The sequence below is a fragment of the Vidua chalybeata genome, chromosome 3 (genome assembly GCF_026979565.1).
Source record: "Vidua chalybeata isolate OUT-0048 chromosome 3, bVidCha1 merged haplotype, whole genome shotgun sequence".
Lineage (NCBI taxonomy): Eukaryota > Metazoa > Chordata > Aves > Passeriformes > Viduidae > Vidua > Vidua chalybeata.
In genome coordinates this window covers 64,437,519-64,451,934 of record NC_071532.1, presented here as the reverse complement: position 1 = coordinate 64,451,934, position 14,416 = coordinate 64,437,519, and the positions used below count along the sequence as shown (strand labels likewise).

Here is a 14,416-nt window from a genome sequence, read left to right as displayed (position 1 = left end):
ACAAACAAACAAAAAACCCCCCCAAAAAAACCAAAAACAAAACAAACAAACAAACAAAAACCCCAAAAAAATCACACCCCCAAAAAAACCCATATGGCCAGGAAGAGGGAGCTTGGTAAGGTGGTATTTCAGCAGAACAGACCACTGAAGGGAAGCTGGGGTGGGTGCTGGGAAGATGTTTCATGATTCCTTTCTTGCCTCCAGCTTTGATCACTTCTGTCACATGCTAGATACTGGACAAATGAGAACCGTGAAAAATTCACTTTTGTAACAAAATTTATTTCTTCTCTGTGGATACAAATCCCAAACATCAACAAACAAATTCCAGTGGAAAAATACCAGTCATTAACAATGAAAACTTTTATTATTTTTTAATAAATAGAACTTTGGCATTCAAAATTCTAGCTGTAAACCCTACTTTAAAAAAAATTACAAAAAGAGGCAAGAACAACAAGCCTAAAGCTGAGCCAGCCAGTGGCTCCATTACTTTTTACAATGAACACATTGTGATTAAGTCATGACAACTCTATTTACATATGAGGTATTCTGAGCAGTTCAAAAATTGAACCCAATTTACAAAACTACCAGTCTTCAGGGACTGATCCAGTACATATGTCAGCTGTGCTTTTAAAAGAGAGCTCCAGACACTCCTCCCCACTGAACTAATGATATACTGTAATTAATATACACAGAAAAAACACATTATGATTTGTGTTTCCTGCTCACACGTTGTATTCAAAGAAGCTGCATACAACAACCAGCCTAACATTCAAAGTGTACACCTAGTACCTAGTTTCAGCATTTCTGTTTCTAGACATTTTGCAGGAGTTCTTACTACAAAAGCTTATTAACAAAGTAATGGCAGGTGAGAAGAAAACAAGGTGCAGTCATCAGCACGCTAACAACTTATCTGACGTTCCAGGGGGACATACATTTACTTCAGGCTAAAAAGGCACAAAGGTATGCAGCTGTGGAATTAATATTGCTAATGAGCTACTGGGATAAATCATCCCTTTAGGATAACAACCACTGATCTGTTTGCAGTCCAAGAATGCAGATTACTTCAGATCTTTTCTCCACTCATGGTAGAACTTGTCATACCAATGAGAAGAGCACAATTATACTTCCAACTGCACCTGCATCACACCACTGAGAAGGGCAAGGAACACTGGAGCAAACCATGCCCTGATGGAGAGACTGCAGCTTACTGTCACTGCCCATGCATTGGCAGCAGGTCATGGAGGAAGGGGTTTGCTTTCTTCCTTTCCGTGTGCTCTTACCCTTTCCAAGAAAAACCAAAATGTATGAAACAAAAGACAGGCAAGCAAGAGCAAAGGAAGGAAGGAAACCTTTTGAAGTGAAAAGGACGGAATTTCAGCTCTTGAATGACTTCATGACCACCGTCAGTGTCAAATGCTGGAGCCTGAGTGGTGGTTACAGCGAATCTCCACAATTTCACACACCTGTCATACCACAAAGCTGCACAGAGGAGTTCAGCAACCTAAATCACATTTACATGACCGAGCTGCGTTACTTCTACATAGTAAATACTTCTATATAGTGAATACATCATCTATAGCTTGCCGGAAGACGGTTACTTTTCATGTCTTTTTCCAAATACATTCTTAAATACAGTAGTTACTGTAAGTATCTTCTAGAGGATCATATAAATTCTACCTGAAACTGTACAAAATGTTACTGTACAGTTTGCTGACAGTCAGAACAGTACAGTATCCCTTCATCTGCAGCTGTTTTCAGCCCTTGGGATTGTCTAATAGCTACAGCAAAAAGTTGTCATGACTAAATCGAAGCAATTCCAATGTTAACATTCATTAATCACCTCTGTATTAAATATGCTGAATGAGACCACACACACTACATTTTAACCAATTAAACAGTCATGCATATCTTAGACAAAGCTTATTCCATTTAGAGGCATCTGTAAATCGATGCATATATAGTAATTGCTACCACTACGACAGGCCAAATTTTAAGAAATCAAAGCAAAGTACTGTATCGCTGTAAATAATCAATTGGTAGTCTGCTTCTTTGGCTCACACATCCATCATTTACCTCCCTACTTTAATTTGACTGAGGCAGATAAATTCAGGGGGTTTTAAATCAAGTGCTTTCAAGTCAACATAAATATTACAGGTTCTGTAACAAAAACATTAAAACACAATTACAGATTACAGCACTGCAATCAAAAGTATTATGAATAAAATGGGATCTCCTCCCAGAGGGACTTTCAGCTAATACCTGAAGAGCATAAAAGCTCTGAAGTGCTTGGCAAATATAAACTAGTCATCTCAACTTTGCAGTACAGTATCACCATTTAGCAGGAGGGACAGTGGAGAAACACCAGCCAAGTGACAAGCTTAATAGTTCAACGTGACTCAAAAGATCTCCTGCTACCCTGTAATTGCTCTATTAAACTCCTTGTTATTTTATCAAATGTGGATTAATGTGGGTTTTGGTGATTTTTTTTATAGGTACAACATCGCCATCTAAGGAAGCAATAATCTGTAAATTGTGTGTTTCCTCTCTCCCTAATATTTCTAATTTATTATCTGAAATGCTATTGTTGAATTCTGATAAGAGACAGATGCCATAAACTAAAGACTACTTCACTGCAGGGATGAACCCAACCAACCACACCAGAGGTATGAGCTGAAACCTTAGTCACAAAAGCCAGCACTGTCAGAGGCACAGCAAACTGTGCAAGCCCATTGGTACAAAGATCTTGTTTTCAGTTTTGCACTAGTATAAAAGTACACTTCTGATGCAGGTGTGTATTAATGTGGAATTAACATTGTTAATGAGCTACCAGACTAAAATATTCCTTTAGATAACAACCATTGATCAGTTTGCAGTCTAAGAATGCAAATTAGTTCAGAACATCTTTTCCCCACTCATAGCAGAACTCATCATATCAATGACAAGAGCTCAATTATACTTCCAACTCCACCTACATCAAACCACCAAGAAGGACAAGGAAGACTGGAGCAAATTATGCCCTGATGGAGAGACTGAAGTGTGCCTACAGAAAGAGCACAGAAATTTAAAATTAAATGGCCTCTTTTTTTTTTCTTGAAGTAGACTCTAGATAACCTCTCTTGCGATTTTATCTAGACACTGCTTTAATGCTCACAGGAGCTGAACCAGTCAGATTAATCTATCTGATAACACCATGTAGCAGTAATATAAATAGCAACACTACTTTTCACAAATTAGTCCAAGTCTACTTTCAGGATAGAGAAAACTGTCGAATAAATAAATCTATACAGCCAAAAACAATTAAACCACTAAATTATAAAAACAACATTAACAGTAACTGTTAAACAATGAACAGAAAGCAACACATTACCAAATCAGAAAACTGAAGATATTCACTTTTGCCATAAAAATGTTACCCTAGAATTAACTTGGTTTGAATTGCTAAGCTTCCCAAGAGATTTCGGCTGTTATCCCCACTCCAGATCAGTTGACTGACTTGCACCTTAAGGCATCTGAAACCTTCTTGCAATACCATACAAGTAAGCGATGCATGTATTTTTCTTAACAGTGTGATTTAAAAGCAGTTTTACTCTTTCCAATTTTTCGTTTCCTTCAGTTAAATACTATTTTCCACCATGGATAACTGTGCAACTAACTTGCAGTGATGTTCCTGGAAACGTCACCTGTCTCATGGGAGTTAAAGAGCACTGCCAAGTGACACTCGTTGAATAAGCTATGGAACATGAGCTTACTATTTTATGTAATTGCTTCCTACAAAAATGGAGAAATCAAGATTTCCCAAACAATGTGGAAAATTTTTCAGTCCTCAGATAACCAAGTACTTTATACTGCTAACTGGAAACATTCTGTTTTGAGCCTTAATTTTGCCAAGAGTCAAACACCCTTTCTGTAGTTGTGGTAAAAATGGCTGAAGTGGTGCAGACCTTATCAGAGGCCTTCAGGAACAAAATAGAGCGACATTTTGAAATGGAAAGGATCTAAGGGGAAAAATAAGTACAAACACTACAATGCAGTTGTTGGTTGTTTTGGGGTTTTTTCTTATAGCCACGGAGTATGCTGCAGTTTTATGTCTTACAGCTTCTCTGGTTTGTCACAGACTTTGAATTATTGAAACTTCTTACAGCAACATGAGAGTGCTTCAAACAATCTGATACAGCTATATTTTATGGACTTGTTTGCATTAAAGGAGTTAAACCTGGGGTTTTTCTGCTACTGGACAAACAAGGTAGACATCCATTACTAAAAACATCTTTCTTATATCCTAATTTTTGACAACTTGGAGAGCAATTACTTTTGATTGTTCCAAGATTGTTCTAATTGCAATTCTTAGAGTGAAGTGCAGTGGCAGAAGCCTCTGGCTTCATCATGTACAGCCAGACATACACATGCATAGGTTCTTCTTCCCTCTCCCCTAAGATCTGAACTCAGATAATGCCACACAAACCCTTGATGAAGGAAAGGACAGAGAGTTGTAGCAGCACAGCTGTTGCGAAGCTCTGGTTCCAAAAACTAGGCAAAGTAACGAAATGAGCCCAAATGAAGGAAACAGAGTGTCCAACTGAATCATTCTTCACAGCTTGTTCCTACATTCAGTAGTTTGGAGAAAAGATTTCTTGCAGTTTGTACCACTGTTCACACGATGACTGCCCCCTGCACACCAGACTCCCGGTATCAGTTACACACAGCCCTCGGAGATGTGTGTCTGGTGCTATCTGCAGCCTTCCCATATGGCTCCTCAATGGAAATGCAAAGACCTGTGACACAGCAGGACCTAGTAAATCATTTGCTACAGGACGGAGAGTTGTCACTGAGTGATGCAGTTGTCCCCCATGTCCTGAGCATAACGGTCCGACATGATAGTCCTTAACTCATCAATATCCTTCCGCAGCTGACAAACGTCCGAGAGCTTCTTTGAGAGGGTCTCTGTGCTGTGGTAATTTTCACTCTCTTCAGATGAGCAGCTCAGTGCTACAAAAAACAATATTCAAGGTTAAAGCTTCAGCAGCTGTGTCCTGTGAATACTGCAACTAGTCACCTCCTTGGAAATAAGAGGCAGGTCACTTTAATTACATCAGGACAAATCATGCTTTGGTGTGATGAAAAGTCTACAAAATAAGGTACCATGTGAACTTAAACTCAATCCAGAGCCCATCAGTGCTTCTCTGAAAGACATGCTTTTCTGTCTGCACCAAGATCTAGACTTCCTGAAGTCTGATGAATCAGAACAGCAGTGGAAAAAAATGAATAGAGCATCTCTAGAGACTTCGGAGGTTTCTCTAGTCACTCAGAAAAGAGGGCTAGCAGGTGTCTATCAGCTCTTGCTGCACAAACACTGTACTCTTACCTTTCTACCTTGCTGATGGTTCAGTTCAGCAACCTGTCTACCTGATCAATTCTAATTAACATTCAGAAAACATCTGATTATGATACATTCAGGTCAACACAACCAGCTTGTTAGAAGGGAAGACCTGACATAAACTTTGTCTGACTGGTTTTAGGGCATGCTTCTCATTTCCTGGTTAAATTTAAAAGCTTAGTAAATGCTAAAGACTAGATGAACAGCACAAGAGATGAAGTTACCAGGCAAAAGGCTTCTTTAAAACACCTGGACACCCCCACGCCCAAACCAGACCTATACATATTCAAACAGTAGATGGATATTCCTATCACTTGACCCCAAAAAGGCTTTAAAACAAAAGCACAAGATGTGTTTAGCATCTGTTAACCCTCATAGTGACTGCAGTGTGTCTCAGGAGGGACAGACACCTTACTACACACCTTTCTTTTCTAGAGCAGTGAACATATCCATGACTGGGTCCACATGAAGAGCCAGCTATCTGCTCTCCTGACTTGGCAAGGACCTATGCAGTCACGTGCATTTAGTGGCCCAGAGGCACTAAGAGTCCAACTTTTCCAGAGAGCAACATGAGCTCATACACCACTGCTCCATCTGCATAGCAAGGGAACACAAGCTTGTCCAGCTGGCAGGTTCAAGCACCACATCAGCTAAACTGTTCTTCCTTTGTGTCAAAACATTTATTAAACACCGGAAAGTCAACATCACTTACATCTGATTCCCAGCAGTAAGGAAAGGTTAGGCTCCTTGCCCTGAGCTCTCTGGGTAAGAATACTGCACAGTGCTTTCAAGTCAAACAAGCAGTGGGACATTTCCTTGAACAACTGGTCTGCTACAGGCATCTTCTCAGATACTGGCTGCCTAGACTGCTCCACTAGCCTCATCTGCTCCTTCAGGCAGGCATTCTCTTCCATCAGTCTTTGGTTCTTTGTGAAAAGCAAATGGAGAAAAGGGGAAAGTTAGTCTGCAGCATTCACTGTAGCAGAAAGTTTCAAGCCACAAATAGTACAATTCAAGTAATTTCCAAACATATAATCAATATTTCTGTACCCCTCCAAAGAACAGCATACAGACAGCTTTTATATGGCTATTTCATGTTATCATTACTTAGCCATCTTCACCCTTTAAGCTCTCACTTCTTTAGACAGGGGTGGTATGCATTATATATGTGCATGGGAGCCAGGATATTTAAGTATGTAATTAAGCTCATAAAGCCCTACCAAGGGATCTTTTAATCATTCTATAAGGTTCTTCCTGGCTCTGGTGTGGTGAGGGGTTGGCTAACTGGTGCTATTTTACTTACTTCAGAGAGAGTTTTATTCAGCTGCTCTATATGTCTTTCTTTTTCCTCTAGCTCATTTGTCATCTTCTGAATCATCAGCTTTTCTTGTGAAAGCTTCTCTTGCATAGACTGAAATGAATGAAAACACAAGTTAACAATCTTAAAGAATAGCAAATAAAAAAACTGCTGCAGTATGAAATCACCTGTTGTCCATTCCCCAGTTTTCAACCAGAGAGTTCAAACTGAGAAATCATGAGATGCTGCCAAAGTGGAATTTTCAGGGTGAATTCAGCATGAGCACAGGTGCCTTTACTCTTGAAAGTACTCATATTTATTCCACTACTTGGCTTTTAAATCTGTAGGTATGTCTTTTCAGGTCATCTGGCAAAATTCAGAAAGAGGAATATTCAAGCCATCTTATCTGAATACTAACAATGAATAAATATTATATAAACTCCTGGTGCTTTCAAACAGAGAGATCTCTTCAGCTGTGACTTGCCACCTTTAAGATTCATCAGTACTGATGAGAAGGCAGAGAGTAGTGAGAGGCAAGACAGGCCCAACACACCATGAAGTTTTAAAAGGCCGGGCCAGTCACAGGAGGTGTTGCAGCATCGTCAAAATTTCCCTGCACATTCAGCTCGACACCACATAAGCAGTGGGGAGTCAGTACTCTGTCATACTCTTTGCAAAACTGGAAAATAATGGTGCTAACATTTACAGACAATGTGGACTGAAAAACCCCCAACACTTTATTTTCATGGCAGCAGTAAGAATGAGCAGGTAGAACCAGATATGATTACTTGTTTTTAAAACCATTCTTGTACACTTGACCTCCTGCTCTTTTAACCCACAGCATGCCCCTCAAAAGGAAGTGCTGAAGTAATGTGTATCCTAAAGATAAGCTCTTTGAGAAAGCACAGCTACACACACCAGTGCGAGGAAGGAGGCAAAGGAAATACCCTGGGCCAGGAGAGGGCAGGAAATAACTGCTTCAGGCATTTCCTTTGCGTGCATGCAGATGAGCAGAACCTGCAGTGATGTTGAATCATTGCCTTTAGATTTTTATAAACATTATCTACTGAGAAAAACTGCCATTACTAGGTTGGACTGAAGGTCCTTCAAACTCCATCTGTGGTATACAGATGTCATACTTAAGAAGCATGAAGTGAACAGGGCAATACAGTGCCAAAAACACCCTCCCAGCTTCCAAATATCTTCCAATTTTAACAGTCATTGATGAAGACCAAATTCAGGGACACCCAGTGCTCCAGCTATGATAGATGCATTAGGACTACCACTTACATGTTTCATGTTCATGTCAACAACAGACAAAAAAAGGTTTGACTGTGCAGCCTTCTGGAAGGGGGGAGGTGGTAGAGAAGACAGAAATATTAACAACCTTCCCCAGTGTATTTTCAGAACTACATCTGCCACTAAACTTACATGACTCTGCAAACTAAGCAAAAAATAACTTTTAGAATATTGCAAGCAATGTGCACATATTTAGCTCAAGAATTGCTCCATGTAATGGGAACTACTAGAAGTAGAAATCAGTGTTTATTTTCAAAAGATACACCTAAGATCTATCATTCTCCGTTACCCTCATCTTAAAGCTCAGGAAAAAAACCACATGCTTAACAGCTTGACTGAACATATAGTGCTAAGATTTCCACATTCCTCACGGTGCTATTAATTCCTCATACTTTACCCTTAATTTTTCTATATGCTTTCCAAAGTTACAATTTGGTGGCAATATTCCCAGTCTGGCACAGTTGTGGTTTATTGTGACTGACAAGATTGACAGATGTACCTTGGGTAACATAGGCATTGTACAATCTGACTTACTTCTACTTTCTTTTTTTTGTACCAAAACTGTTAGTTTTGTGATATCTAAATTAATAATGTAAATATGAATTTCTTTTTAGAACACTACTGCCATCTACAATTTTCCTCTTTCTAAAGATGCACTATATATGCAGCACAGCATTTTGCCAAGACCAACAAAAATTTTATTTCCTCTCACTCAGAACAACAAATCAATGAAGTAAAACCATACAAGGAAGATCAAAATAATTTCACCAGGATTATGAGCAAATAGAAACTAATACAGCTTTATACAACTGCTGTCTGAAAGAGAATTTGTTTTCAGCTTGCAAGTTAAAACCAGTGAACTGAAATACATTCTCAAGCATAAGTTTACAATGTAGCAGAAGACAGGGAACAAAATGAGATCATTTTTGCAGAAGATAAATTGCATCTCTGTGCTGATAAGGGATTTCAATTTCTAATGACCTAATTTTCAATGCTTCCCAGGTCACAAGTATGGAAAGCCAGGGAGATCAAGGATACACAGAAGCTGCTATAGTCTACAAGTAATTTGAGGGCTGACACCATTTTCAAATCTTATTTTCTGTCCTCATATAAAATACCTCAAGAGGAAAAGTAAGAGAAAAGTCCTGGAGAATAGAACAGTACCCTGTTCACAGACAGTCACAACTATTCAGCATTTCCCAGTCCAGCTCTCTAAAGTCATGTCAGGCTAAGCACACGAAAGCACACTAGTCCCAAGACAAAGGTGATGGTGAGAAAAAGACCAGAAAGTTTAGGAAACATGGACATATTTAGGTTGATGATAATGCACCTAGCAAGTTGTGTGTATCTCTGATAAGCACAACATATATGCGGAGTACATATGTAAATAATCTTAACTACAAAAAGGACAGAGAACCTCAAAAAGGTTATGAAGTTCAAGCTGAACTTCTTTTTAATTATGTAACACCTGAAACAACATTTGCCTGTATTACAATTTTTGCACATACCAGTCTGCTCTGTGAAAACATCTCAGTTTGATAAATTCAGTCTTCTTCAAACCTTGAGAAGCTAAATAAGTCAATTTCCTTTTCAGTTAACATACGTTCCTCATGCTGCAACTTAAATTCTCCTACTATATATACACTATATCCTACTATAGATATATTTCATACACTGCAATCTAATCAAACAAATATATGGTTGTTGACAGGAATCAGGCCTCCTATTTACCATGGCAGAGGGAGAAAACTTTTAACAGACAAATGACATTCTAGAGGAGGAATGAGGAAACTAGAGTTTGGCTTCAATATTTGCTGAAAACAGATGTTTGGGTTTTTTAAAATGCTTAGGTTTTTCTATGGCAAGAAATACCCTCCTCTCTAAAAGCTGTATAATGTTTCTTTTTCTCCACAACAAACAGCAGTCACTGAGTAACTTTCAACACTCTGTTACAATCAGATTTATAGAGCTGCACCTGACTCCTAGCTGACAACCTCTGCTGTCTAGAAAAATCTCTGGCTGCAAGCTGGGTGCCCAGCATCCAGCAGGACAGTTAAGGTATCTAAGTGTCAGAAACCAGTCGAACAGGGTGAAGTGAAATAATTTAGAAAGGCACCTGCCTCTTCTAACAGACTGAACAATAAAGCCCCTAAGCAACATTGCTTTTGTACTTTGGATGATCTGCTAGACCAGCAGGATAAGGATGCGACACAGCAACAGTTTTTCACTTTTTTATGAGTTCCAGTGAAGTGCTAAACCACAGATTCATAATGACTACACCAAGAGCCTGCAAGAGAACATGGGTTGATTACAGTCCATCTGTAAGATTATGTTTTTAGCATTTCTCCCTTTGACTCCTATTCAGAAAGATAAAATAATAAAATTCAACTCTAGCTATGTCATTCTTGTGAGCTAGAAATGCACACAGTAAACAGAAATAAACTCTTCCTTACCTGCATGTCCAAAATCAGTCCAGTTATTTGATTTTGTTGATTGTCTATAATCTAGAATATAAAATTGAGCAATTTAGAAGGCTTGAATCTCTTCAGATTGTTGTCTAAAAACCAGCCTACAGATGTGTAGACATAGATTCTAAATAGCATCTTTAAAAAAAAAAACAAGACAGTTCAACTCTGACAGAACAGAAAATTAATGCAAAATCAATATTCTGAACAGAGACGGCAGGTCTTGAAAAGCCATCTGAATTAGCAACAAATATGTAATTCTTTAGTGAGATATTTATTTCTAAATTAGAGAAAAAAAAAAGTGCAGGACTTAAGGGTAAAGATGCCACCAGCAGATTATTTGCAGACTAACCTTACTGGCTTTCTCATTCTTCTCCTTGAGACTTTCATTCTCACTCTGAAGCTGTTTTGTGTCCAACATCGGAAGCCGAATACCATCTTCCAGGCATTTTTCTACTTTCTGTTGTAAACTGCCATGCAATATGAAAGACAGATTAAGTGGGCTAATAGAAACCAGAGGGTTGTGTGTTCTAGGAAAAATTTAGAAACTAGCACAATCTTCCCAACCAGAAACTGTACCTAGCAGAATCCAGCCTTAAGTAATTCATGCACCAACAGTGCATGAATAATGCAAAAACTCTAAACTATTCAAGTTGTCATGACACTGACAAGACCAGATTCATGCAGATGAATGCAGGTTTTATGCGCCATACTCTGTGCTGAGTCTCCCAAAAGGCACAGCTCCAGCAGTACCATGTAGGAAGAGAGGGCAGAGAGAAGCAAAGCAAAGCTTTGCAGTGCTCACAGTTGCTCTGTGCTACAGGGGGAGGCAAAGCATAGATCAGAGGCATCTGTGAACCTTCACAGCTTTTAAATCAGATTGTCTCACTGGGGCACATACAACTCCAAGTGGAGTCCAGAATCAGACGCTGTGCCCAGTGCTGGTACCCCATCCATCACACCCTCCGTGACTTGTAATGGGGAGCACAAGACCATTCCTGCCAGGAATGCTCCCACACAAGGGCATGGCCTTCAGAACCTCCATTGCTCAACTCAACCCATATGTGCAGCTACAGCCTCTGTCTGCTCTCCTTCTCTCAGAAAGGAAATGCACTTTATTAGTGCTAATCTTGCTGTCTAATTTAGAAACCAGAGGTCACCTCAACTATTTGGAGGCTTTCAGAAAAGACAGAATGATCCCTCTCTAGATTAGGTGAGCACGAAGGCCTTCCATTGGTAAGATGGAAACAATGTGTCAACAATTTGGCTGGCAAGGTGTCCCATCTCTCATCATGGAGACCTTTCAGACTCCTGTGGCATGCACCTTTACCCAGTGGAGGGACAACAAACTGCAGGAACATCCACAGATACTTAAAAGTGATTCTTCGCTGCTACCCTCTTCCCTTTAATAAAAACAAAAATTGTCTAAGTAGGTCCCCCAATCTATAATAGAACATAGTAACAAAGTCTCTATGTCTTACCTGGGTATTCTTGGATACCTATCCCATTTGTTTTTTCATACTTAGGCAAGTTCAATGAGAACATATTAGCTACAGCTAAATTTTCTTGTAAATACCTGCACCCTCGATGAAAAGGTAAGAAATAGCTGGAATTTCTCGAAATCTTTGACCCTTCCCTGATATACCCATCAGCCAATATCCAGTTTTTCCACAGCTCACAACAGGATCAGTTATTACACAGCCCTACTGACAGCTTCTATACAATGCCCCTTTGACACACCATTTTGATCCATCCTCTATCTGCCAATAGGCTACAATGTCAATGCTGGAGTGTCCCACACCCTTAAAGCCAGATAGCAAAGAACGCCCTAGGCTCACTCTTCTCTAGGCTCACCCTTCTCTGTGGTATTAATTACAACTTGCCACAAAGCAAGTTCTAAAACTCTTACCATAAAAAGTCATTAGCATTGTAATAGATTAAGACTGCAAATAGCATTAGGTCCTGACATCAGGTGGGGAAGCACACCCATTGCAGGGCACAGCCTGAGCAGCTGTTCATACCTCTGCACTGTTGTGACCAGCTCTTTTTCTTTTTTCTTCTGAGATGCCAGCTGTAATTCTCTCTCTCTGCATTGTGACCGGGCCTCTCCAAGCTTCTTTTCCAAATCAGCCATGGTTTCTTGAAGTTGCTTGTTCTTCTCTTCTAGAATTTGCAGCTAACACAAGTTTACATTAGTCAGACACTGTCACACCAGCAGAAGGCCTTGTGTCAGAACACAGCCTTGCAGTGACCTGCTGCATAGTTTCACACCATTGTCACTTATCTGACTGTGAGAAAATCCTAATACCTACAGTGCTTTCTAAAAGATTGAATTACTTCTCTTCTTAAACGCAAGGGTGAAAAAAAAAGAGATTTTGAAACTGTAAAAGATTTGAGAACAGATATTAGGGAGCTTATTTATATCTTTTAAATGTAAAACAAACCTCCCTTTACCTTACCTGTTTAGTCTGCCCTTCTATATCATCCAGTGTTGGAAGGTCAGCCAGGTATTTTTCTAACGTTTCAATTCGTCTTTGTTTTTCTTTGTTTTGCTCAGACTCTTTTTGGCATTTCTTTTTCAAGCTATTAATATATCGGTCTCTGGTTTTAAGCTAGAAGAAAGAAAGAGTACATGCTTTATGATAACAGTAAATAATAAGTTTGGAAGCAGAGGCTCTTAACTCTCCAAGAATTGTATTCTCAGCTGCATGCATTGGCTAAGAGCAGGAAACAAAACCAAAAACTATTAATCCCAACAGCTTCAAGTTACAGGCCCCCATGTGTCCTCAAACTACAGCTGCTTCACCTCTGCCCAGAACAATCCATGTGCCTTATGAACAGAAAACACAAAGTTCAACACTTAAAATACTGTTAATTCTTTCACCCACTGAGATGTTCATATGCAACAAATAATCAGGATACATTTGAGTTTCTCTGGACTAGGAAAACAACTTAAAACATAAGGACCAAGAACTTAACCTACCAAAACTGGAAGCCAAAACCCTGATTTTGATGCAGTCTGACAATCACATCAGAGGATATCAGATCAGAATAGCTGCTTTCTTAAATACCTTTTCTGTAGGCGACTTAATTTTCTATAAGCCTGGAAAAGACTTTTTGTATTATGTTACATTTCTTTATATTCCTGGTACTTCTTTTGCTTTATTACCTAGATCAAAAAAGTGGAAGGAAAGGCAGGGAAAAGGAGTATTTTCCACTGTCCCTCCCTGCCCTCTCTCTCCTCTAGATTTCCTTTGTTCAGTGCACAGAATGGATGGGTGTTAAGGGGCAAATCAGGACTGTGCAGTAAACCAGGGTCCAACCTACAGACCGTGCTGCTAACACAAGCACTGCTGCACAGGTCCTCACCACTGCTTGCCAGTTCCTACACAGTGAGCAATCCAGGCAGGAAGAGCTCACAAAGGAGGAAGCACCAGTATCCAATTTCTGCTCTTCCTGCCTCAGTGAAAAGCATACTGAGGGTTTCAAAGGAAATAGTAAGGAAGAATTTAGAGATGAATTATGCATTCTTCTTTGTCTTCCCACCTGACACTTCACTGTATCCCTTAAACCTGATTGCTTGTATCCCTTAAACCTGATTTAATATAAATTAAGCCCAGTAATTAAAGTAGATGAGGTAACAGTGGCAATGTAACATTAATTAGGAACCCCTTGGTCAATGGCACATTCCTGCTTGCAATAAAGGAAGGCTGTGAGTACATTCAAAACTACCCCTGGGAATTCCTTACGCCTGCAGAGAAACCCTTTCTCAAAACAGTTCCAAGAACAAAGCTATCTTTGTCTCAGTCTAAAGTCCACTCTGTACACTCTAAGAAAGCTACAAGAGAATCATTCCTGCTAAATAGGCACATACAGGCTGGTAAGTGCATCTCAAAGCTTGAGGGCTACATTTACAAACCACATTAAAAATAAGGATTTAATTTTCACAATATATGTTTTTAAATTATATTTTGTTTACAT

General features: G+C 39.4%; 1 protein-coding gene across 1 annotated transcript in view; it reads right to left on the bottom strand.

Moving 5' to 3' along the window:
• Positions 1-258: 258 nt before the first annotated feature.
• Positions 259-14,416, bottom strand: part of CEP85L (centrosomal protein 85 like) — a 91,946-nt gene continuing 77,788 nt past the window's right edge. The window contains exons 7-13 of the mRNA XM_053937520.1: positions 12,895-13,047; positions 12,457-12,611; positions 10,788-10,905; positions 10,424-10,474; positions 6,678-6,785; positions 6,087-6,300; positions 259-4,986 (exon numbers count right to left, since the gene is read on the bottom strand). Coding sequence (XP_053793495.1) covers positions 4,823-4,986; positions 6,087-6,300; positions 6,678-6,785; positions 10,424-10,474; positions 10,788-10,905; positions 12,457-12,611; positions 12,895-13,047 — 963 coding nt within the window. The 3' untranslated portion in view covers positions 259-4,822. The remainder of the gene's footprint in view (positions 4,987-6,086; positions 6,301-6,677; positions 6,786-10,423; positions 10,475-10,787; positions 10,906-12,456; positions 12,612-12,894; positions 13,048-14,416) is intronic.